This window comes from Vigna radiata, chromosome 4 (assembly GCF_000741045.1).
Source record: "Vigna radiata var. radiata cultivar VC1973A chromosome 4, Vradiata_ver6, whole genome shotgun sequence".
Classification (NCBI taxonomy): Eukaryota; Viridiplantae; Streptophyta; class Magnoliopsida; order Fabales; family Fabaceae; genus Vigna; species Vigna radiata.
In genome coordinates, this window is record NC_028354.1 from 6,814,589 (window position 1) to 6,839,665 (window position 25,077).

A 25,077-nucleotide genomic window follows, 5' to 3' on the forward strand; every position below is an offset into this window, starting at 1 on the left:
TTAATTGCCATATCCGAAAGTTGTCGCCGCGCGGTTGGCTCTCCTACTTCGACAGGTAGCATAGCATCTGTCCCGTAAGTGAGATTGAAAGGTGACTCACCGGTCGAACCGTGCGGGGAGCATCGATATCCCCATAAGATTTGGTCAATCTCATCCACCCATCCTCCTTTGGCCTCCCCTAGACGTTTCTTAAGTTCGCTTACAATAATTTTATTAGCCGCTTCGGCCTGGCCGTTTGTTTGAGGATGTTCTACAGAACTTGTAACACTCACAATGCCGAGCTCCTTGTAGAAGACTTGCAATCTTTTGTCGATAAATTGTCGTCCGTTATCAGTTATGATAACTTTGGGCAAACCGAACCTGCATATGATACGCCAGATAAATCGTTTGACTTGAGTAGTGGATATTTTAGCCAATGGCTCGGCTTCCACCCATTTTGTAAAGTAATCTATAGCGACAAGGAGAAATTTCTTTTGCGATCGTCCGATCGGGAATGGGCCCACTATATCCATACCCCATTGAGCGAACGGCCAAGGGGCAAACATGTTATGTAACTCTGTTGCTGGAGCGTGAAAAACATTACCGTGCTTCTGACAAGATATGCACTTTTGTGAAAACGCTAAACAATCCTGCTCTAAGGTAGGCCAAAAGAAACCAGCTCTTAGAACTCGAGCCTTCAATGCTCGGCCTCCTGTATGTCTGCCACATATACCATGGTGTAATTCCTGTAAGACATAAGTAGCCTCATCTACCGATAAGCATTTCATTATTGGCGTCACATATCCCCTACGGTATAAGTCTTCTCCAATCAGACAATATCTAGATATCTTCTTTGTCTCGTCGGCTCGNAGGTTATCCCCTGCGTCTTGTTTTCGAATTAACTGAACAATTTCATCCTTCCAGCACTGTTGGTCGTTCGGGTTGTTTTGATTGGAAACAGCATGACATTCTATACTTGGCTGAGATAGGATCTGCCGAATGACCGAACTAAGGACCCCTTTTTCCTTCCCGTCGGCCAACTTGGATAACCGATCCGCTCGTGTGTTTTGNTCTCGTGGTACATGGATTGTAGTGAATCTGGAAAANTGTTTTTCCAACTGTTTCGCCCTGTGAAAGTACCTTAACAGGTNATCGTCTCGTACTTGATACGTACCATTTATATGTCCTTCAACAATCTGAGAGTCCGTGTGACATTCTACAATTTCTGCTCCAATATCCCGGGCGAGTTCCATTCCAGCGAGCAAAGCTTCGTATTCAGCCTGATTGTTGCTGACTTTGAATTTGAATACTATTGATTGTTCAATTACCACTCCGCCTGAACCTTCTAGAACTATTCCCGCTCCTCCACGTGACTTTCCTGCAGACCCATCCACATAGAGTTTCCATACCTGTTCGGTTATGACATATGGTAACTCGACTGCAAATTCCGCTAAGTGTTGGCCTTTTACTGATCCCCTGGGTTCATATTGTAATCCAAACTCTGATAGTTCAACCGACCAGCCAATCATTCTCCCAGCCAAATCCGGTTTACGTAGGATTTTAGCTATTGGGAAGTCTGTTCGAACGATCATCTGGTGTCCTTGGAAGTACGGTCTGAGGCGACGNGCGGCGTACAGGAGAGATAAAACCACTTTCTCCAATTTCTGATACCGAACTTCTGCTTCCTTCAGACTTCTGCTAACGAAATAGATCAACCGNTGTTGAGGTTTCTCTTGAACTAAGGCGGCACTGATCGCTGTGTCGGACACTGCCAAAAATATGTGCAATGCATGATCGGGATCTGGTCTGCCCATGACTGGTGGGACGGTCAGGACCTGCTTCACTTCTTGAAATGCTTTTTCACAGTCTGCATTCCACCCTGTTGATGTGTTCTTTCTCATAAGGATCAAAATAGGTTTGATCTTTTCTGCCAATTTTGGGATAAACCGTGACAAGGATGTCAACCGTCCGACCAGTCGTTGAATTTCTTTTAAATTATTCGGACTTCTCATTTCCAGAATCGCCTTGCACTTGTCTGGGTTTGCTTCTATTCCCCTTACTGTTAACATGAAGCCCAGAAATCTACCTGCATCAACCCCGAACGTGCATTTTGTGGGATTTAGCCTCATTCCGTATTTCCTGATCTGNCCCAATACTTCTTCCAAGTCTTTAATATGTTCATCTAGAGAACGGCTACGTACCACCATGTCGTCAACATACACCTCCATGCATCTTCCTATTTGGCTTTCNAATACTTTATCCATGANTCTTTGGTATGTTGCCCCTGCATTCTTTAAACCGAACGNCATAACATTATAGCAATAGGTACCCCGTTCGGTTATGAAAGCTGTTTTCTCTCTGTCAGGTGCATGCATCGGTATTTGGTTGTATCCCGAGTATGCGTCGAGGAAACTTAATACCTCATAACCAGACACTCCATCCACCAAGCCGTCTATGCTGGGAAGAGGGTACGTGTCCTTGGGGCACGCTTTATTCAGATCGGTAAAATCAGTGCACATGCGCCATTTGTCGTTAGATTTTTTCACTAATACTACATTGGCTAACCAAGTAGTATATTTCACTTCCCGTACAAAACCGGCATCTAGCAATTTCTGTACCTCTTCTTCCACTGCTTGCCTTTTTTCCAACCCTAATCTTCTTTTCTTCTGTGCGACCGGCCGAGCATCGCGAAATACCGATAGCTTATGAGCCATGACGTCTGGGTGTATTCCNGGCATATCAGAGGGAACCCATGCAAACAGATCCTTGTTTCGAGTTAGCACTTCACCGATCTTCATTGTTTGGAAATCGTTCAAGTTTTTCCCAACTGATGTGTCTCTGTCCAGTTCCGCATCCAGGNTATATGATCGGGTTTCTCCTACGGGCTCCATTCGGTCTTCTGTATTCATCCTTGGGTCTAGATCAGCCATTGCAATCACCGACCGATCTTCTATTTTCGTGTGTGTGCGTTGCTTTACCTTAAGCCCTGCTGCGTAGCATTCCCTCGCCATCTTCTGGTTAGCCCGTACGGTACATACTGTTCCTTGGTCAGAAGGGTATTTCAACACTAGGTGTGGTGTTGATACAATAGCACCGAATGCATTCAAACAAGGTCGTCCTAACANGGCGTTATACGAGGTATCTGCTTCGACTAGTAAGAAACGAACCGGAAGCTCTTTAGCATCTTTTTCCAACCCTAAGCTTACTTTGAGATCTATATATCCCTTTGTGTCCACCCGTTCACCTGCAAAACCCACAATCTGTTCGTTGAAGGGTTGGATAACCCCTTCGGGTATGTCCATCTGCGTGAATGTCCTCCAATATAGAATATTGGCTGAACTGCCTTGGTCTATCAACACCTTCCCTACCTGGTACCGAGCGATCATGGCTATTATTACCATCGGATCGTCTTGATCGGGATCTGGAGCATGGAAGTCGTTATCCGAAAAAGAGATCGTAGGCATAGACCTTTTAATTACTCCCGTTTGGTTCACATGGTGTAAATTTCTTAGATGTCTTTTGCGGGCCGATATTGATGGACCGCCTCCTGCAAACCCACCAGAGATTGTATTTATTATACCCTTAGTCACCCTCTCCCTGCTTCGGCTTCTGCTTCTGCTGTGGTTTCGTCTACTCTTTTCACTCTTGTGGGTTATGCCGCTCTGGTTGTGCGTTTGATGACGTTGCACATATTTCTGCAAATGTCCTGCTTGAATGAGGTTTTCAATTTTATCTTTCAAAGTGTTGCAGTCTTCAGTAGTGTGACCCCTGTTTTGATGGTATTTACAATATTTGCTTCCGTCGGCCCCTAGGGGTGTGGGAGCTTGAACTGGCTTCAATAAATCTGCTCTTAGGGCTTCTTCCATAATCCTGGTACGAGGGGCGTTAAGAGGTGTATGATGGGTACGTTGTAAAAGCTGGGGTTGATTTATTCTCCTTGAACCGATCGGCCTTTCATCTCTTCTTGGAATTTCTCGATTTATGCCTTCCCTCCTCATCGGTCCTCTTGACTCACTCTCCTGGCCTTTATAATGGGCTCTTCCTTCTTCAATCCTGATGAAGCTTGTTAATTTATGCTGTAGTTCGGTCATGGTTTGTGGTTCTTCAGCGTACAGGTAGTCAACGAAAGGGCCTGGCTTTAAGGCAGAGGTTAAGGCGCTGACTATCAATCGTTGATCAACATTTCGTACTTGTCGAGCCGTTCGGTTAAATCTTTCCATGAATGTTTTCAATGACTCTTCTCTCCCTTGTTTTATTCTCATTAGTGCTGTATANGTCATTCCAGGTGTTTTACTGGAAATGTANTGTTGACNGAACAATCGTCGCAAAGTCGCAAAACAATCTATCGTTAGGGGTGGGAGTGAATGGAACCAGTCCAGGGCTTCACCTTTCAATGATAGTGAAAAAACTCTACACCACACCATTTCATCAGATGAATACACCGCCATGGCATCAATGAAAGATCTAAGATGCTTGACGGGATCAGTTGAGCCTCCATATCTCTCCATCACTGGNAACACTTTATTTTCTGGCATAACCGTCCGCATGACTGGCACCGTGAAAGGGTGCAATCCTTCTGCCTGATCGACTCTATCATTATCCCGATCAGCTACGGTGGGATTTCGACGATTGTCATTTCGATTATCAAAATTGGCTCCAGTATGATCGTCGTCTCCTCTACGACGGTCATTGCGTCGTTCCCTCTCTAGGTCGTTTTCGTTACCTCCGTGTCTACTTAACAGATTGTCATTTAAATTCTGTTCACCCCCTCCTCTGACGTTCGCATCCCTATCGTGTTCCAACCTTCGCCCACCCCGCCTATTGACTCCTCCGTTATTGTTGATAGGATCTCCATTATTATCTCCGACTCCGTCTACCGCCGCTTGGCTGCTCTCTGCTCCATTGATGTCAATCGTCTCCAGATGAACCGATTGGGTTGCTGGTCGGTTCTGAACATCTTCTCGCGCTGCTCGCATAGCAGCTATTTCTGCCCTCATCTCCTGCATTTCTCGCTGCATTTGTTGTAATAGCTGCAATGTCAAATCTCCCGCCATTGTGATCGTAAAAAGGTTTCTGAAAATCGGGCCCCACGGTGGGCGCCAAAATGTTCTTGTAGAAAAGTGAGACCACGATTCACAAGCTACAATCACGATCTTCTCTCTTAGGTATCTGATAGCGAACTAGCAACTGAACGGGGTGTACCTGCACGTTAGCACTCCAACGATCAAGTTAGCCAGATCACTTTAAGTAACTTTTTCTACTAAAGCCAAAAATCAATCCTTTACCTGAGTTGTCCCCTCTTATTTATAGAGGAATCGTTCCACTTTAACAGGAATTGCCTTAGATCATACCTGAAGTCCCGTGATTTTCTCCGTATTATCCGCAACTGCCTTACCATTCCGTTATCCACGACTGCTTCATGCTTCCTGGATTCTCGCTCCGTTAAATTCGCGAAATATCTTCGTCAACTGACCACAACTGCTTCCTACTTCCATACTGAAATTCGTTCCATTTTCTAATGTTGATATAGTTTTCTCCGATCGGTGCTAATTCATAGCCGATCTTCTTCATACTGTTCTCGATCTGCCTAAGTGCCGTTTATCATTCCTCAAGATCGTACCATGGAATTCACCCCTTCTTCTGTTGATGCTGTTTATTCCGATCGGTGTCACCTCATGCCCGATCTTCCTTACACCCTTCCCGATCTGTCTAAGGGCCACTATACTACATATGCATAAAAGTAATAATTAAATTATGATGAGAAGGGAATTTGTATACAAGATCTACAGTGTAGATTACTACACCACAATACCTTACGAAATCCTATTATAAAAGTTTCCTTGATAGACTTAGTCTTGATCATTTTCATTAAGCAACAAACAATGAAATAAAAAAATTGAAACAGCATCACCTCAGAAATTTAACTCTTTATAAATAAATAAATAAAAAGATGGTTTTTAATACAAAGGAATTAGACTGTTATATCTTGATATTAAATCTTTAATGAATAACTTCAAGAATAAGGTTTTTACATTGTAAAATTATTGAATGGATGATTTTCGAAATTTTATGTTTTTGGAAAATTAGTTTATTTTATATATGTAAAAGTTATGAACATAGTGTTAGACTATATGAGAAACCATTCTTTCTCTCACGGTTCCGCAACGATTTTGGTAGTCATCTCATATAAAATAAAACAAGACATGCATATAACTTTATATATCTATAAGATATCTTTATTAATAAGAAAATTTTTAAAATGAAACCAAAAATAAATATCTAAAAGTTTGGTCTAGAACAGAAAGTAGGATATATGTTGAACCTTACTATATCTTTTTCTCAAAACTTATCCTTACAAAAGATAAGAGCTAACGATTCACCTTGAATTGAAAACTGTTTCACCAATTACACATCAAAAAGCTTTTATAACTGAAGAAGAACTAGAAACAGAAAATAGAATCATACTTTTAGCTCAGAAGCAAATCCAAGCACTTTCGATCTTTCGTTTTTAAAACTTTTTGTCCCTACTTGTGGCTATATGTATGATTCTTTCAATAGCATTTAACCTTTGCCTTTCAATAAAGTAATTATATAGAATTTGCGTGTAAGGGTTCATATTAATAATATGTTGTGCTTTTTTAGCCAATTTACTTTACATTCAAGTTTACTACTTTGCATAAACATCGTGAATTTAAAATTGACAACTTTGCGTATACATTTAATTTAGTAAGCATTCTCTATTAAGGAAAGTTGGTAAATTTTACACAACATGAGTACCAAATGAGCTTAAAAATAATATAACTATTAATTTAAAATCGTCTTCATTGTCTTAATTATTTTAATTATTATTCTTTATCTTGTTAGTTGTCATTGCTAAACTAATTACAGTAACTGAAAAAGCTAAAACTAAAAAAATGTGAGTCTAAAAATCACAAAAATATTTAGCAAAGACTAAAGTAAAAGTCATCAATACTTATTTAGAAAACACAAAAAAAATAAAGTCAAACGAAAAATTGTTATATTTAAAAGTACAAAAACGTAATTTGAAAGTTACACTTAAAGGACAAATTTCCATTTTACATAAGGATTTATGAGAAATAAAAGTTTTACGATGAAAACTTTAACCAAATGAAAATATCTATGACGTTTAGAATAAAGGAAAAACATTTAAGCCCTCTAACAATGAAACTGGTTATATATCCTTTCCGGAGAGTGATTGCATGGAAAACAACAGGCAGAATATTGAATAAGAGAATACGTTAACATCGAGGTAGAGTTTATAGACATACTCTAGGGAGTGAAATATCTGACACTTTCAAGTCTTGATTATAATGACAAGAGATCACTTAAATCCCTCATACCCAAATTAATTTACAAGGTATAATGCTTCATGCAACAATCAACTTCAGATGCTTTACCATTAAGATGTGACGATTTACTGATGAGCTTATTATTCTAACAGGTCTTGCTCATTTTCCAAATCCCATACAACAATTCTTCCATCTAATCCTGTATATTCAATGTGTAAGCATTAGAAAAAGCAGCCTTCTCGAGACTAACATTATCAGCACAAAAAAAATAACAAAAATTTCAGATGATCATCATTCTCCGCTAACCTGATGTGCTGAAACGCCTTATCATTTTTCCATGATCCCCAAGAGGTATAATACAACTATAGAGGCCAAAAATCAACCCAGTCGTTAGCATTTTATATGAACTAAGTTGCCCCAATCCCACTGTCATTGTGTTGCAGGCAGTAGAGGCATAAAAATTGAACACAACAATGGAAACCGCTACAATATTGTAGAATTGAGAAAGCTAGCATTTTACAAAGAAAATATGTAACATAACCAATCGCATTTCGAGAAAGTACAGTTCATGAAGGAGATACATACTTTATACAGTTCTCATGAACAGTTCCACGAGTTCTTGAAGTTTCAACTGCATCGTTGTTCACTCCATGCTTTGATTGACCATAAAACTTCCCAAATGCTTCAGAGAACTGGTTATAAGACATAATTTGACAAATGAAGGAAAGAGTAAACCTCCAGTTATTACATATACAGAAATACTACAAAGAATAAACGAAATATCTACAAGCCTACAACTTATGACCTTGTGCTAACCTATCTTTAAGCTTGATTCAGCTGTCAAAGTTCACATTATAATGGGGTATAGATAATGAGGAAAATACTTAATTACATTTTTTGTCTCTCGATAAACAAATTTGCAAATTATGTCCGTCGCTATTTTTTTGTTCCGGTATAGCATTAAAAAGATAGAATTGATCCATTAATACGAGGAGTAGATGACACAGAAAACCAGATAAGGTGGTTGGATCAGTTCGTTTTATGTTGCAGATTTTAAAAGACTAACCTTTCACAGCTCGTGTTACAATTTACCATAACATTCTAATATACTCATTTTAGCAGTTGGTTCCATTCTAAATCCTCTGCTAAATTGTACTTTCCCATTTTCTCGAAATTAAAATTTTATTTTCATAAAAATATGTCAACTAGAGATTCTTATGCATGTTCCTTGGTAGGTTAAAACAGCAACTTTCTTTTATTAATTTGTGGGGTTCAGGTAAATGCTGGCACGATGAGAGTATCTTCATCAGACATCAAAATGGAAGTTATCATTCCCTCAAGCAGACAGCATAATTTTTTGTTCACATTTTTCTTTGATCTTTCCAAGTTGACAAAATCTAAATGTGTTAGGAACGTAGGAGGACAAGGAATTCTCTCTGTTAGCCATGCCCCAACTCCATCAGTATTTTCAAGTTAGCCACCACTATTAATGAAATTGATTTCCAGCAGGAGATTCACGTTTCTCATAGCTAAATACTGAATAATCTTTTGCAAGAAACTCAGTTACCTGTGAGCCATATCTTGATGCAGAAGATACTGCTTTCCGTTCTCCCAGATACCTGACAAAACTCCTATAGATAAAAAAAAAAAAAAAAACACATTCAAAGATTAGTAAAAATAAATGAGGAACCAAAACAAACACTTTTCCTACACCTAGAAAGATAGTTAAAAGCGTCATTATGTAGAGATTAAAAAACACAATAATTCTAGCTCGATTAGAAAGTGGAAATACTGCAGCATACAAATTGGACAAAGTCACGATAGGATAATTCAAAAACACAAAAATATCTGACTGAATTTATACGTACCAAGTTCCTCTTTCATCTGCCGCAAAAACCATTGGGTTGCAATCAAATCCTACACCTATCACTTTTCTTTCAGAAACAAATAGTACCTGAAAACATGTCATATAATGTTCCCCCAGTTCCAAAAATATCAGTCAATAAGCAAAAAAAACAATGGAAAACTAAAAATAGATAGACAGGGTGGATGCTGACCCACATCACGGAGGGGCAAATCACGGAACACAACATTTTGGGCCAAAGGAGAAGGACCAACATCATCAACAAAATATATCATAGAATTATGACCTGTATAAAATTAACAAATATAGTTGGTCTGTTAGAACATTGTAAATATAATAATGGTGGATATTAAGATTAATTAAATTGATTCTATATGTTTTATTAGCTTAAAATAGTGTAACTAAATATTTTGTAACTATGTGCTCAATATTTTGTAAATATGTTTTTGCCCTGTAGATTCCATAGCTCTGTCGTAGTCTGCACACACGAAATTTAACCTATGCTCTCTTGTTTCTCTCTGTCTCAACATGCTCAAGAGTAAAAGACACAACGTGACTTGATAAAATACAATAATTTCAGAAGATTCCGTGATTTTACATAGAAGCCCAATATTTTATTTTAATATAATATGTAGATAAAAAAATTTGTGTGCCATGAATACCTGATAGTACCAAAAAATTTATCTATAAAATTCTTCTTTGATTAAAACATAAAGATGATAACTAAACCTCAGCAAAAGCATCTAACTTGCCGTCACAATCTTAAGCTAGCAGAGGGTAACCATCCAGATAAAAGAATTTCCTCACCTACATATGCTAGAGTATTGCCACTTGGTGACCACTTGACTCCAAATGTCCAAGATGACGAGAGATCAAGCTGAACAATCAGCTGTTGGACAACAAAAACAGTATTAGCAGAAGATACACTTAGCCAACATGTCTTCTCATTTCATATCTATATTTTCTTCTGTTTTTTAAGAGATAGAAGAAAAATGTTAACAAGAAAGCTAATGAGATATTCAGTTCATTATAATAATCTTATACAAATCAATTCTTTCAGCTGCATTCAGTCACTGATCAGTATGCTAAAATATATAAATCCAGACATCAAACCTTTACAAAGTCTTCTTTTTAAATAATATCATTTCAACTTTACAATCAACAACAGGTAAATAATACGTCCATAGGATATTTAACAGGCTTCACAAGAAATGTATTTAATGCAACATGTATGCAAATTTATTTTACATTAAGCAGATCACAAATATAAAAAAAATCTTATGTGGAATAAGAGTTAAAATTGAACCTCTCCAAATTTTGAATCTGATGAAGTACCCTTTTTTGAATCCCTGTGCCAATTCAACATTTAAACTTGAATGATATAAAAACATAAACAGAAAAAGTCGGCTCCAGTCAAAGATCCTTTTATCATACTTTGCATCGACGCCTTTAATAAAGGTGGAGAATACTCGGCATTTCCCATCTGTAGATGTTGTCGCAAGAAAAATCTGCAGTTCAAAGAAAAACAAAGATGTTGTGCATAGGATTTTTTTTACATCACATAGAAAATATATTTCAGAACACAATTATCAATGTCATGAAAAACACAACTATTTGAAATTTGAGCCTGAAACTAATAATTTAACAGGCCAATACGTTTTTTGGGTAAAACAATATAAGAAAAAGGAATTTAGAATACGGGAGATAAATAAATGGCATATACTTAAAATATAGGATAACATATAAATTATAATAGCAATCAACAAATATAGCCATATGAAAAAAAAAAGAAGCCAAATTATAGAATTTTTCAGCTAGCCAAGCAAATGCAACTTAGAACTGACTTGATATACAAAAAAGGCTTTCAGTAGCTACTATAAAATAAAAACAAACACTTGGAATATCAATTTATCTATGAGAAAGACAAACTAACATTATCTGGATGCCAAGAAACACTTGTCACTGAAGAATTGTGTCTTTTCCTGATAAGTTTGCTGACCCACCTGCAAAGCAGATACAAATATAAAATGAATAAACAATGAAAAGAAAATAAAGATCCATGAACTATTTTGAAATTCGATGTTCCAATTATGTCAACTGTGTGTCCACAGGAAGGGCCGGGTTTAGGAATTTTTTTAACCCAACTTCCTCATGAAAGCAATGGATTGGATTGAGTCATATAACATACTAATTGCTAAAATAATATCAAGATAAAAAATGGAAAATACATTACAAAAACAACTCTAACTAACGTCAACTTAAATCCCAAATTAACTAGAAAGTAGCATACTCCATCAATTTGAATTATTAAACATTATCAAAGGCAAGATTTATGAACAAGTTAAGGACATGACCAAGACATTTTATGAAGCAGAGACATAGCTCTTCAATTCAATGTGTGTCCCCATGTCTGATGCTGACACAGATACAACATATATACAAGATGTGTCAGACACTGTTGAAGTGTCAAATTTAAAAAACTTTTTTTTTCTTTTTTGGGGTCTCATTGTGTTAACGATGACACACTCGGTAAATTTTCTTTAGAAGTTGGAAAATTGTAAACTTATTGGGTAAGTTTCCATTTCCCCTTTTAACCATACAAGCCACCTAATTCACATTTAACAAATTTTTCTTTACTGCTAGTTTTGAGCTTCCGCTTCTCTTAATAAATAAATAAACTATTAGTCATGGTGGTGTTACTAGGGAAAGTCAAACTGCAGGTAAGCGCATCTAACGAGATTAAAACACTGAAAATAACCATGTTAAATACATTTCTTTTTTATTGTAGCCAAGATGCTAAAGAAGCAGGGAAATAAAGTGCAAGGAAAGAAAGAGAAACCAGTTGTTGTCCTGCTCATAGTAGCATATACAAATAGTTTTGGCTCCACTCCCCACTGCAAATTTGTTTTCTGCCAAAAAAATTGGAAATGCATCATAACCATAACATATAACTTTTTTAACAACAAATTACAAAATAGTTAACAAAAAAGGTTTAGACAATTATTATAGGAAAACCTCAAAAGAAAAGGATATTGGAAAGAAGGTGAAAGCACTTGAGTAAGAAAGGACGGAAGTGGCACCTTGGAGGATCAAACCTCCAATATTAACATTGCACCCAAGACTTGGGAGGGTAAAAATTTGATCAAGTATAAAATTGCACCAGACATGCACGACAAGGGCATAATTAAAGTTGGCTTATGATAGCATCTTAGTCATTATTTCTTCCAACACAGACACTAACTGCAATCTAATCGTGCAAGGGGTTGTGAAGGAAGAAAAGCTTTTAATCGTAAACAATTATTTTAAAATATGGGATGACTTGGAAACAAAAATTTCCTTATCTAACACTAAAAGGCAGACAACTAACAACTTTCGGAGTGATTATTTTCTAACTTTAGAAGGAAGACAACTCATAACTTTTGGAGTAATTATTTTCCCTGCATGAAGTTTCATGGATATAGACGTATATCTACTTAAGAAGACAAGCATATAGAAAATGAACCACGGCAACATGCTAAATACCTTTTGGACTCCATTGAACACAAAGAGCAGCACGGTTTAATCTAAGGATAACAAGAGTTGGCACCCATTCTGATTGTTCAAGGTTCCAGACATATCTACAAAGAACACGTGGTATGCATCTAAACTTGTTATTATGTATTGTGTATATATAAAAAATGCAATGTTAAAAAGTCACCAAGACCTAGGATGACAAGTTTAATGCTCTAAATCACACAGGCACTCACGAATTCCGATCATGGGATGCGGTAACTATTCTATTTGATCTTGCACTCCAGTCTATCCCAGAAATTACCTGATCATGCTGAGAAAAAAAAGCCAAGAAATGAAACTATTCACTAAATCTCCAACCAAATTAGTTAATCCACTATAAACAGAGTTGAATTAGAAAAAAAATCATTATATTATTGGCATCAGAGTTGACTTCATGGGAAAAAAATCAAATGCTACTGGAGACTCGTATAGTAATTCAAAGAACAATATGATATGCACCACAAATGTAGTACAACTTATAGTTTGAAAATTGCCTTCATTCTTACTGCCATTTCAATACTTCTGAAAGTCGAATTTAACTTTTTAATCACTAAGCATAAAAAAGATAAGTCTTACATAATTACTACTGTGATCAAAGCCACAAACAAAAGTACATAATTAATAACATTATTTTAAAAGAAACAAAAGGAGGAATATTAGCATACTACCTTTTGAAGAACATACACCTTTTCCCATTTGTCTTCAACCAACCTATAGATGTGCACTTCATTATTGTTTGGACATAAAGCGACCACTACAGAAGGAGATAAACATATTACAATATTTGAAAAATCAACAAAAGCAGTAATAATATGCCTTAAATACAATAAAAAATAGATTTGTAATCGGAAGACCCATAAACTGTACTCTTAATCTTGGAATATACTGATACATGAAATGTTAAAATGTTTGCCTATCATATTCATGGAAAAGTCCTGTCGGGAATTACATTTGCATGAGAAAAGAAAATGTTGAGGCATCTTAAATTATATCCACCGTTTCGCGAGCTTTATAACAATTAATTATTATGTATGGAGACAAAATTACCAATTTGGTCCAAAACAGCAACTTAGAATAAATTTCCTAATATTAATGCATTAGCAACAAGGAACTAAATATCAGAAAATATTCCCACTATAATCTTGCTAGTTGAGATCAAACTTCCAAGTCCAAACATATTTCGATTACACATGTCATGAGCATAGCTGTCAATCTTGGACCGTAACACGGAAAGGTCAACCACAAAAAGGTGCTACAGAAGGATAGTAGATTATGATGGCGGCTACACCCCTTGCCAATATGTGTGTGTGTGTGTGTATTCAAAAGCAAAGTGATATTCTTATTTAATACGTCACAGTCAAAAAGAATAGAACAGTAGGGGGTTGAATGACAAAATGTGATTCGGTCACCAGAGAATATGCGGATGGGCATAGGAAATGCATGGTTGAGATAACACAAGACTCGGTGACCAGAAATACTGGTAAATGCTGGGAATGACCATAGGTACTGCGAGGAACCAATGGACTTGAGCTCGTGAGGGTAGATGAGACAAGCACAGGCTGGTAAAAAAGAAATGATTGTATAGGAACAAAAAGGAGGGTTTTCCATATTCTAAAGCAAACGGGAAAATGATAGATATTTAGTGGTATGGCTAAAATCAAATATGAGTGACATTCAAGTTTAAACTTACAAGTTAATTTTGTAAAATTGTGTTAGACACGAACCCTTTTCAATTGTTGCTAGGTTTAACATGTTATCCACTATTAGGCAAGTAGGGGACTTACCTCTTAATATCCAGTCTAACACTCAAAATGTCCAATCCTTGGCGTAAGAGAAATATGTTGAAAATCACGTACTGACTAATAGTATGACTAAAATAGAGTATATAAGCAGGATGCAATCCTCTCTTATAAACCAGTTTTATGAAATTAAGTTGACCAAAAACTCTTTCTAAGAATAGATATATCAAAATAACAGGTTGGAAAATTCTGAAAATGGGCCAAAATAGGGATTTACCCTCCATGTGCAAATAGCAGTAAGAGTAGCAGTAATTGTAGCTGCACATTGCAATGCACCACACATGATGTAAAGAGCTCCAAAACCCCTGTTTTATGAACACTTTAGGTCACAGCAATTTGACATTTCAAACATCCAAACAAAGTGAACAAAACTTTATGCTCAACCTCCTAATTTCTCCCTCCCCATGTCAAAAAATTTCACGTTGCACACTACAACTTCTAGTAGCTCTCACTCAAGTTCTTCAAACATCCTATGCTCTGCTTTGGGTCCACAACTTAGTAACTCTCGCTCAAGTTTTTTATACACCCATGACCGAGGTTTACAATAATATAACCAAGTGTGTTTTCCTTCATAAACAATACCATTCTCCCACCATCACAATGCAGTAGTTTGCGCAAAACTCAAATAAATTAAATATCACAAACGAAATTACTCAAACTGATCATCAAAACAATAAAACAAGTTACACAATTTCCATAGGAAATTAAACACACTAAAATGAACAATTGTCCAAGCTTCACGAACAAAACGCTTCCTAATTCAAGCAAAGAAAACATCAACACTCCACACGTGGTGATTATCAGCTTCGCTACCGAACAATCTTCGTGCAGAAGGTTTCTAATTTCCACAAACCACAGCCTCCGTTCGATTTCAAATAAAAAAACTCAAAATAAAACATAAAATCAGATCCAATCAAAATCGCATCTGCAAAATCAGAAAACTCCAGATTTCATAGACGAACAGAACATATCAAATTCAAACCACCGCCGAATCGGATTCCCTAAAATTGGTAAAAGAAAAAGCGAAAGGCGTGCTCTATTCTCTCTCGAAACAGTGAATTTGTCGGAATCCAAACCGAAAAAATAAAGAAATTGAAACATATATATAGAGAGAGAGTAATTACTAGATTGATCGGCGCTCCAGGCGTGGCAAGTAATACATTGCGCGAATTGGTGAACCGCCATGACCGCCATTATTTCTCTTTCTTTTGTGCCGTGAGTGAAACAGAATAGAACGAGATCTGGCGGTGAAGTGGAGTGAAGTGAACGGGGTTAGTTAGGGATTGTTTGAGTATGAATTACTCATTTTTTAAGAATATTTTGTTCAAAAATTAGTTTACTTCAAACTTAAAAAATGGTTTAATTCTAACTTTTTTAAGCTTTTAAAGATATAAATCTTATGCATTATTGGTTAGTCGTTCATTTCAATTGTATTTTTTTTATCAAACGTGATTTTTACATTCTTTAAATAATTTTTTTAGTAACAATTTCAATATTTTGTTTGGCATTATTTTCTTAGTCTTTCTTGTTTTTATGTATTTATTTATTTATTTATTTTAAATTTTTTCTTATTAAATATTTTACTTTCAGAGTAGAAATATCGGATATTTTATTTAAGAAATTAAAATACCATTTTCAACTGTAAGATAATTAATTTGTAAGTCTTGTTTCTATATATTATTCATCTTATTTCTTTTTATTTCAGAAATAAATAACCTCACTTTGAATCTTAACATCTCACTCTCTCAAATATAATTGAAAAGTATTTCTTTTAATTTGAATAAAAAAATTTAGACTGTAATAATTTCTACAATATTGTTGGTGTTACCTAATTATTAGAGTGTAATTCTTACCTTATATAGAATTTTATAATTTATAAACAAATTCAACTAAATTAAATTTAAATTGTTTTATTTTTAAATAGTTTATTTGAATACGGTAATTATTATCTTAAATTTACTAAATTTAAATATCCTCCCTTGACCTTTATTTTTGTATGGTAGTCTCACTTGTGTTCATTTTTTCAACTATTCAATTGGGTTATATTTCTTTTATGAAAAGAGTCAATTTTACCCTGTCTCTGTCAGACGATGTTAATTGATGCTGACGTGTTAATGTTGATATGCATTGTTTAATTAAGGGGAAATTTTATTTAAAATAAAAATTATAAATTGAAGTTCTCAAACTTCCAAAGCCCTTTACGCGAACACCAATCTTTTTAGCATCGCCATTGACACGCTCCTCCACCTCGAAGCCAAGTCCCACCATCTTCTCCTCGAACCCTAACCTCTGCAACCTTCCTCGCATCCTCTCCTCCCTCTCATCCCTAATCGATAAACTCTACAAACACCGCAACTTCTCTCACATCCTCTTGTCGACGCGTTGCAGGAGTCGTCGTTCGTTGATTAAATTCATTCGAAGCCCCCTCGTTGATGAGATTTTGTGCAGTGGTGAGATCCCTAAAATCATAGGGTTTCTACGTTCAAGGGTGATTGAAAATTCTTAGCATACTTGCAAAGAGAGGAGTGTAATGAGTATGAGTGTGATTAGGACCGAAATAAAAAAGGACCCATTTGAAATTGACACACAAATATAATGACTAAATGAGGGTTTAAACAAAAAATATAGAAACTAATTGTATAAATTTAAGGACGCGAATGATTTCAAATTATTTATTCTTAAAATATTTGAAATTATTTAATTTTAAGTTATCTAGTTATTTTCAGAATAAAAAATTTGAAATCTTGTTTTATTATTTTACGACATATTTTATCATAATAATTTTTACGTAAAAACAAATTATTCTCTTAAAGTTTAAATAGTCATTTTGAATATAAACGCTCAATAATGGTGAGAATTCTCTAACAAAAATATATTTTTTAGTTTTGCTTTCTTAACTTATATTTTGTAAATACGTATTTCTCAGAGTGAATATCAAATTATGGCTCAAGTTTTATAGTTGAAAGTGAAAACATGACAAAAATAATAATTTTAAAGGCAACAAATTTAAAATGTTCTTAGAAGGATAAATATATTATAATGTCTAAGGAACAAAAAGAAACAATCCATAAATAACATTTTTTTTAGAAATTAAAATACAAGACATTTTCTGTGGTTTCAGTAGAAATTTATTAAGGTTTTTAATAAAATTATATACAAAAAAACTGAAAAAGAAAAAAATTACACATTATCAGAGCCAGGTTTCGATCCTGGGACCTGTGGGTTATGGGCCCACCACGCTTCCGCTGCGCCACTCTGATTGTTGAATTAAATTTCGCAATAATAATTTAAATCCATGACAACTGGCCGAGAAAAGCTATTGACAATAATTTTGAGCTCTTAAAATTTGTCTATTTTTCTTATAAGCGCACGCCCTAGATTTTAATTTATTGTTTTTTTAAATAAACATATTGTACTTTAATAGTCTTATCTCCTCTTCAAGATAATCACCTTAATTTCAAATTCAACCTAATTATTTAAAATATTTTGTTTTTATTATATTTTAATCATTACAAAAGAAGAAGAAAATATTAATCAACTATTCACATTTTTAATGTATATTAATTAACTTAAATATGTTAGAAAAGCCCAAGATGTAGAAAAAAAAATATAATTTTTAAAATTAATTAGAATTAAAGACCTTAAAATGAAAATCAAAATAATTTTATAAACAATACTTAATTATTTTATTATCAAAAGATCGTATTAAAAAAATTAGTTAATCAAATTTTATTTTATAAAAACTACTACTTTTCTAAAATATATTCTATATTATTTCTCTACATTCATATAGATTTATGATCTTACTTTCACTTCTTTGAAGATTATAGTATACTATATGAATCTTTGCTAGAAGTAATACAAATTTATCCCAACAAATTTGTAATAAGAGTAAGTTGAAGACTTTAAATTGTAATTACGAAAACAGAGAAAAAAAGGACTCGAGTAAAAGTAAATAAAGAAAGGATCAAAGTAGAAGAAAATCACGTATTACAGAATTCAAATTTTCCCAATAAAAAGGGGCAAAATATTTTTGAAGAAGGAAGAAGCTAACATATTTAGAATAAAGATAATTTTTTTCATAATTAATAACAAATATGAATTTAAAAAAATAATAGGATTGTCCAAACCTTTATATAAAAAATATAGGGTTAAATATGTTTTTAGTCCCTATACTTTGGGGCGATTTTGGTTTTAGTCTCTTTTTCAAACTAAGGTACAATTTAGTCCTTCAACTTTAGAAAACCCTGGTTTTAGTCCTTTTTACTAAATTTTTTTAACTTTATTTGCTGTTTTAAACGTGTTTCTAAGTTAACATTGAAGCAAAATTGTGTCAAAGAGTGTAAACAGTCCAAATACTATAATGAAACGTGTTTGAAACAACAATTAAAGTTAAAAAAATTTGGTAAAAAATGACTAAAACCAGAGTTTTCTAAAGTTGAAGGACTAAATTGTACCTTAGTTTGAAAGATGGACTAAAACCAAAATCGCCCAAAAGTATAGGGACTAAAAACATATTTAATCCAAAACTATAAAAGTAAGAACAGAAAAAGAAAAAGAAAATGAAGAATGACACCTCTGGTACAAGAAGAACTTAAACAACTACTCTTCACACAAAAAGACAGAATAAACGATAAAGGCTTTTATTCTTTACAATCCAAACATATTTATGATAAGCACGAAAATAACCAAAACGAATATTCCAGCAAAATAACGAGGACATTTTACATCAAAGTTTTTGTTGTATTAGTCTTCAAGACTAAAGCATCGAAAACATGGGAAATGTCGGTAATACATCTTATTCCTTGACATGTTTGAAAAGTGCCATTAAAATATAGAGCTTTAATAGTGGCTGAAAATATATTAAATTTAGATAATTTTTATTGAATGAGATTCCAATATTGTATTCCACACATATTATCTCACATTTAAATTCAGTTGCAGAAATTGAATAAGTATATGAATAAAGAAAAAAAAACACTGAATTTCAAAATAAAATCATAAGATTGAACAATAAAACAATCTATTATAATTGAAATTTACTAAATTTAATCAAATTCAAATTCAGATGAATTCAATAAAAAATTAGTTGTAGTTGATTTAATTGAATTTTACCAATTTTTGACGTTGGTGGTTGAATAGTTGAAATATCAACCAAAGTTGTTTTTGTCAAATTTGGGATTGAATTGGTCAAGTTTTACCAAAGTTTGATCAATTAGATGAATTCAACTAAATTTCAATCAAAACTAATTAGGTCAAATTTAGACAATTTTGATCATACATGACTCGGTCAAATTTCAGTAAATTTTAGTTAAGGATAACTTAATCGAATTTAACCAAATTTATGTTGTGATTGACTTTGCTAAATTTGACCAAATTTTGGTCATGACCCATCTTAACCTTTATTTTATTTGACTGATCTATTTCAACTTTTAAAATAAGTCATCCTATCATGATTTTCAACTTAGATTAATCTCTCTCTATTTTCAATCTAAATTGGACTATTTCAATTTTAAATGTTACTTTATATTTCATTAAAATAGTTTTAAATTAGTGAGTTATTAACTAAATTGAACTTTAGAAATTCGGAATTGAACTATAAAACGGTTGAAACGAGTTTTTACTATAAATAATTCAATATATTTTGTATAATATATACATTTATCTCGTTTGTTTACTTAAAAAGATAAATAACTAATTCAAGTTTTAGAACGCACTTTGATATCACATTAAATTATCAAATAAATAAATATTTTTGTATGCTTTCATTTAAACATGAAATTAATATTTCTTATTTTGTTGTTAAAAGTTATTATTATTATTATTATTTAATTTCTTTTTGTGTTAGGACCACAATGGCAAAAGACTTATTACAAAATTTAAATATATTTAAGTTTTTTCTTTAAATTTCACTGGTCAACACGAACCCGAAATACAATTTCACGTTATAAACTGTTTAGTTTAACCGAACAGCACTTTACGTATTTAAATATCTACCTTTCATTTTTAATTACTTTTTTATTATTTATTTTATATTTTATTAATTTATTTTTTAATTTTCTTATTGGAAATTATAATTTCGACCAATTTTAGCATTTCTTACTCTCTTTTTTTCTTCAAATCCACTTACTGACAACGCTTTTTTTCCCTTTTATTATTCAACAATTAGTTACTTACTTGTCAACTTACATCTTTCTCTTTTCCAGGCGTGACCTTGGAATAGAGTATAATAATGTTGCCAATGTTCCTTTTTATAAATTTTTCTCTTTTGTAATTATTAACTTCAATTTAAAATTAAGTATAACTTTGTTTCTTAATTTTTAAGAAAGAATAATATTGTTTTAAAATTTTAATTCAATTTAGTCTTTTATTTTAAAAATGTATAAATTTAGTTTTTCTAATTAAATTTTATTAAATTTATTAGACATCTCAAATATATTTCATAATTTAAATTATTTTGAATATAGTCTAATTCTAATTTTTATTAAAAGTTAAGATATCAAAAATATATTTAACTATTTAATTTATAGTGTGTACTTGAAGATAAGACCTTAAAAATTTTAATCGATTATGATTTTAATATAATTAATTAAAACAGATAATAAACAATTCCTTACATGTATTTTAAAATATTCAATAATTAATTAAAGTCAAATATTTTTATTTTCTTCCAAACAGTTGAGATACAATAATAAACGAATTAGACATTTATGTTCACTCGTCCTTTCAAAAGTGTGTGTATATATATATATATATATATATATATATATATATATATATATATATATATATATATATATATATATATATATATATATATATAAAAGTAATTTTTTTAATTTTAATATATTTTATGTATTTGATATTTTCGTATATTGGATTCAAACATGCTTCTAATTTTTGAACTTTTTAAATAAAATTGAAATGATTTTTGTTTGAAATTTTAGTATATTCTAGTCTCTAAATTTTAAATATGAATGAATATAATTTTTTTTAATTAATTACATTAATTTTTTTAAGGTTTAAATCTTTTTTTGTCCTAAATTAAGTTCTGATATTCAGTTTAGTCTTCATTTTTTAAAATGTCAACTTTTAGTTTCTATGATATAAAAAATGTATCAGTCTTCTCACTTAATGAACAATAAATCACAAGTTTTCATACCTAGATACATCAGAACACCAAAAAAGAGTTTAAACTTTTTTTAAAGTGCCAAATATTTCTTGTTACTATGTAAGGTTTTTACACTATCTCATATTTTCACTTCAATATCTATCGAAAAATAAGTTTGATGCAAAAAGAATTTAACATAAATAAATTAAGTATATAGTTTAAAAATAAAAATATATAAAAGATAATAACTAATTCCAATCAACATAAAATTCAGGATTAAATCAAATAATAAAAAAGAGTAATTAACGGTGCTTAATCAATCACATCAGAAAAAAAAAAACAAAACTGCAAGATAAAATAAAAACACGTGAAAGAAATTGGACAACTCATGTAATTGTCATCATGTGTCACGAAAGGTCAAACCATGGTGACAGAAACAATTCTGATGGCTTATGAATATGTTTGTTTAAACTTAAAAAGTATTTTTAAAATAAACTATTTTTTTTATATATTTGGGTAAATTTATTTTTAATGTTTTTAAGCTGCTTCTAAAAAGACATATGTAATTCCTTCCAAAGAGATTTTTTAAAATATATATATATATATATATATATATATATATATATATATATATATGGGGTTTGTTAACACGTGTACGCCTGTTTTTCAGTTGGTACGTTTTAACAATGTGTATCGGATTATAATAGACAAAAATACCCTCATTTATCATTGATTTTAAGTTTTAAGGTCAAGGATATTTAAATAATTTTCATTCTCAAAACTAAAAAAAAAAACCTCCAAACCCTTACTCACCTCCCTCATTCTTCTCAACCCTTTATCTTTCATCTCTCTCACTCCAACATTTTCTCTGTCATTTGCCCCAATTGAAAAAAAAAAATCAGAAACCCTTTGTCATCAGACATATTTTCTCTCTCATCTCAACATTTTCTCTGTCATCACTCCAACATTTTTTCTCTCATCTCAACCCAATTGAAGATGGTGGTAATTTGAATCAGAGATATTTTTTAAAAATTGAAGCTGTTTTTTATCTTGCACAGTGTTTTTGATTTTTTTTTCAATTGGAGCAACAGTAGGGATGACAGAGAAAAAGAGAAAATGTTGGAGTAAGAGAGATGAAAGAGAAAGGGTTAAGAGGAATGAGGGAGGTGAGTAAAGGTTTGGAGATTTCTTTTTTTTAGTTTTGAGAATGAAAATTATTTAAATATCCTTGACCTTAAAACATAGAGTCCATGATAAATGAGGATATTTTTGTCTAATATAATCCGGTACACATTGTTAAAACGTACCAACTGAAAAACATGCGTACACATGTTAACAAACCCCATGTATATATTCGTAGTTATGATATTCTTATCCTCAAAATTTCTTAAGGTTTTATGATATTATTTTTAATTTCTCATGTCTCTTTTTTTGTTGTGCAGTGAGTCTTCCTTCCATCTTTCTTATCATTGCATTATTTTATTTTTTTCTCATTGTTGTTACATCCCATTAATTTTGATTTAAAAACAATTTTTTTTTACCGTGATAAATGCATATATTAAAAAACTAATAAAATCTTAATTATTTTAGCACAAACAAAAAATTACTAATTATAGGTGGATTTTAGTATATTTATTATCAAATGTTGCTTATATAAACATATATATAAAAGATGCTTACTCAAATGTTAAGTTAGTACTTTAATATTATTTTATTTTAATTAATAAATAATTTGTAGCAAAAATATTAGAGCTGTCAAAACGGATAATGCGGCTCGACCTGGCTCGGCCCACCACGGGTTGTCACTTAGTGAGCCAATCCAATCCGATTTATTTATTAGCAAGTCAGAAAAACTTGAACCCGGTCCGACCCACCACGGGTTGGTGGGTAAACGGGTTGGCTCACTAGCCCATTTAATTATATTTTTTTAAAATAAAAGAAAATACAAACTTTCTGTAATTTAAATTTAAACGAATTTCACTCCCAAAAAATTATGTTAAAGACCATTCAAAATAATAATAAAAAGTACAATATAATCCAAATGTCATCAAAAAACAAACACAAAAAACATACAAATAAGTTTCTTATATTCATCATTTTTGTTCCTTATCCATTTAAGATATTAGAATCTTCAATAGATAAATCCACAATATTCTGTTCTCTTGAATCATCCTGAATGTCAAATCAACCTGAATGTAGTTGATCACATCAATTGTTATAACCCCTGACCCTTGTTCTTGTTGTCTCCAAATTCACTAATAAAGATTTTTCTAATGTCAGAACAATTCCGACAATCAATAAAAAAATATTAGTAAAAATTAATACTCAATAACATCAACAAAAAATTAATAGTTTAATCTATAACATAATTTTCCAAATTCAAAGATATCAAAAAGAGCTTGTTCAGATAATGTATACTCAAATTGTTTAAATAAAATGAACAAAATCTGATACAAGTATGTCAGAACATGAAAAAAATCATTCCATGTCTTCAAATCCCCCAGAACAAAAAAAACAAATTCGCAAACCCCTACTTTTGTCCTCATATGGTTTTTGAAAAAAAAAAAAAGAGAAGCGAGAAAACAAAAATGTGGAGAAAATAGAAGAAAAAAGGAAGGGTGTTTTACCTGTCCCCTGAAGAATTTTAGTGAAGCGAGTGTGAGAGCACCGTCAAATGAGAGCAAGTACGATCAGAGTGATTTGTGAGAGTAGAGGTTACTTTTTTGGTATACACAGTGAGTGAAGAAAGTATTTTATTTTTTAGGGTTTCATAAATAAAATAATAAATTAAAAAAATAAAATAAGTAGGTGGGTTGGTGGGCCAACCCGACTCACCACGGGTTCAACCCGCATGAGCCAGGTTAAAATCTGACCCGCATATAAGTGGGTTGTATTTATTAAATCCAACCCAGTCCGAACCCGTGACAGGTCGGGTTGACCTGCGGATTGTGATCCATTTTGATGACTCTAAAAAAAAATATAATAATATAGTAAAAAAATTAGTAGATTTGTAATATTCCCTTCCCCACCATTTCCACGCTTTTCCATCATAGCATAGGCAATGGTGGAGGAATCTCTCGGTATGCATTTTGGACAAAACATAAGCATCACAACACGACAATATAAAGAATTTAACTGCAATTAGTGGCAAATGTTTATATTTAATAAAATAGAGTTAAATTATAAATTTAGTTTCTCCTTTTTTTTTGTGTAATTTTAGTTTTCTTTAAGAACCGAATATTCTGGTTTAGAATAAATATTTTTAGAATGATACGAGTGTTAAAAGACTACTTGCAAAAAAGACTTATGTTAAGAGGATTAATGCAACCGTTAGATTACTTATTATAGTGAGAAGGACCCCATGAAATGGACTTATCGTAAATGATCATAATGAACTTGTAAAACTCTTTCCAATGCCAATTTTAATTTGCTAAAACCACAATGCCATACCAAATTTTGAAT

General features: G+C 32.7%; 1 protein-coding gene and 1 non-coding gene across 5 annotated transcripts; both read right to left on the reverse strand.

Moving 5' to 3' along the window:
* Positions 1 to 7,145: 7,145 nt before the first annotated feature.
* LOC106759620 (actin-related protein 2/3 complex subunit 1B) lies at positions 7,146 to 15,797 on the reverse strand. 4 transcript variants are annotated; one of them, XM_022779724.1, is made up of 17 exons: positions 15,629 to 15,781; positions 14,889 to 15,429; positions 14,722 to 14,809; positions 13,374 to 13,416; positions 12,900 to 12,976; positions 12,676 to 12,770; positions 11,993 to 12,062; positions 11,087 to 11,156; positions 10,588 to 10,661; positions 10,460 to 10,502; positions 9,961 to 10,042; positions 9,351 to 9,439; positions 9,158 to 9,243; positions 8,857 to 8,920; positions 7,875 to 7,981; positions 7,596 to 7,651; positions 7,146 to 7,488 (listed from the first exon to the last, which is right to left on the reverse strand). In XM_022779724.1, exons 2-17 carry the CDS (start codon positions 14,908 to 14,910, stop codon positions 7,430 to 7,432), a joined length of 1,125 nt encoding a protein of 374 aa, XP_022635445.1. In that variant the 5' UTR covers positions 14,911 to 15,429; positions 15,629 to 15,781; the 3' UTR covers positions 7,146 to 7,429. The 4 variants fall into 4 exon arrangements, with proteins under 4 accessions (XP_022635445.1, XP_022635444.1, XP_022635446.1 ...); XM_022779723.1 differs by lacking the exon at positions 14,889 to 15,429 and having other exon boundaries at positions 15,629 to 15,797; XM_022779725.1 differs by lacking the exon at positions 14,889 to 15,429 and having other exon boundaries at positions 13,374 to 13,459; positions 15,629 to 15,776.
* Positions 15,798 to 17,692: 1,895 nt separating this feature from the next.
* TRNAM-CAU lies at positions 17,693 to 17,764 on the reverse strand. Its single transcript has one exon. It is a non-coding gene; the product is annotated as a tRNA-Met (tRNA).
* Positions 17,765 to 25,077: the final 7,313 nt, after the last annotated feature.

Bases quoted from the DNA above. Each gene is read 5' to 3' on its own strand.
- LOC106759620 (XM_022779723.1), bottom strand. From the start codon at position 15,698: ATGGCGGTCATGGCGGTTCACCAATTCGCGCAATGTATTACTTGCCAC. The intron at 10,503-10,587 runs GTATGATAAAAG...GAATTGGCACAG, and splicing joins ATTAAAGGCGTCGATGCAAA to GGATTCAAAAAAGGGTACTT. The intron at 8,921-9,157 runs GTACGTATAAAT...TTTTATCTATAG, and splicing joins GCAGATGAAAGAGGAACTTG to GAGTTTTGTCAGGTATCTGG.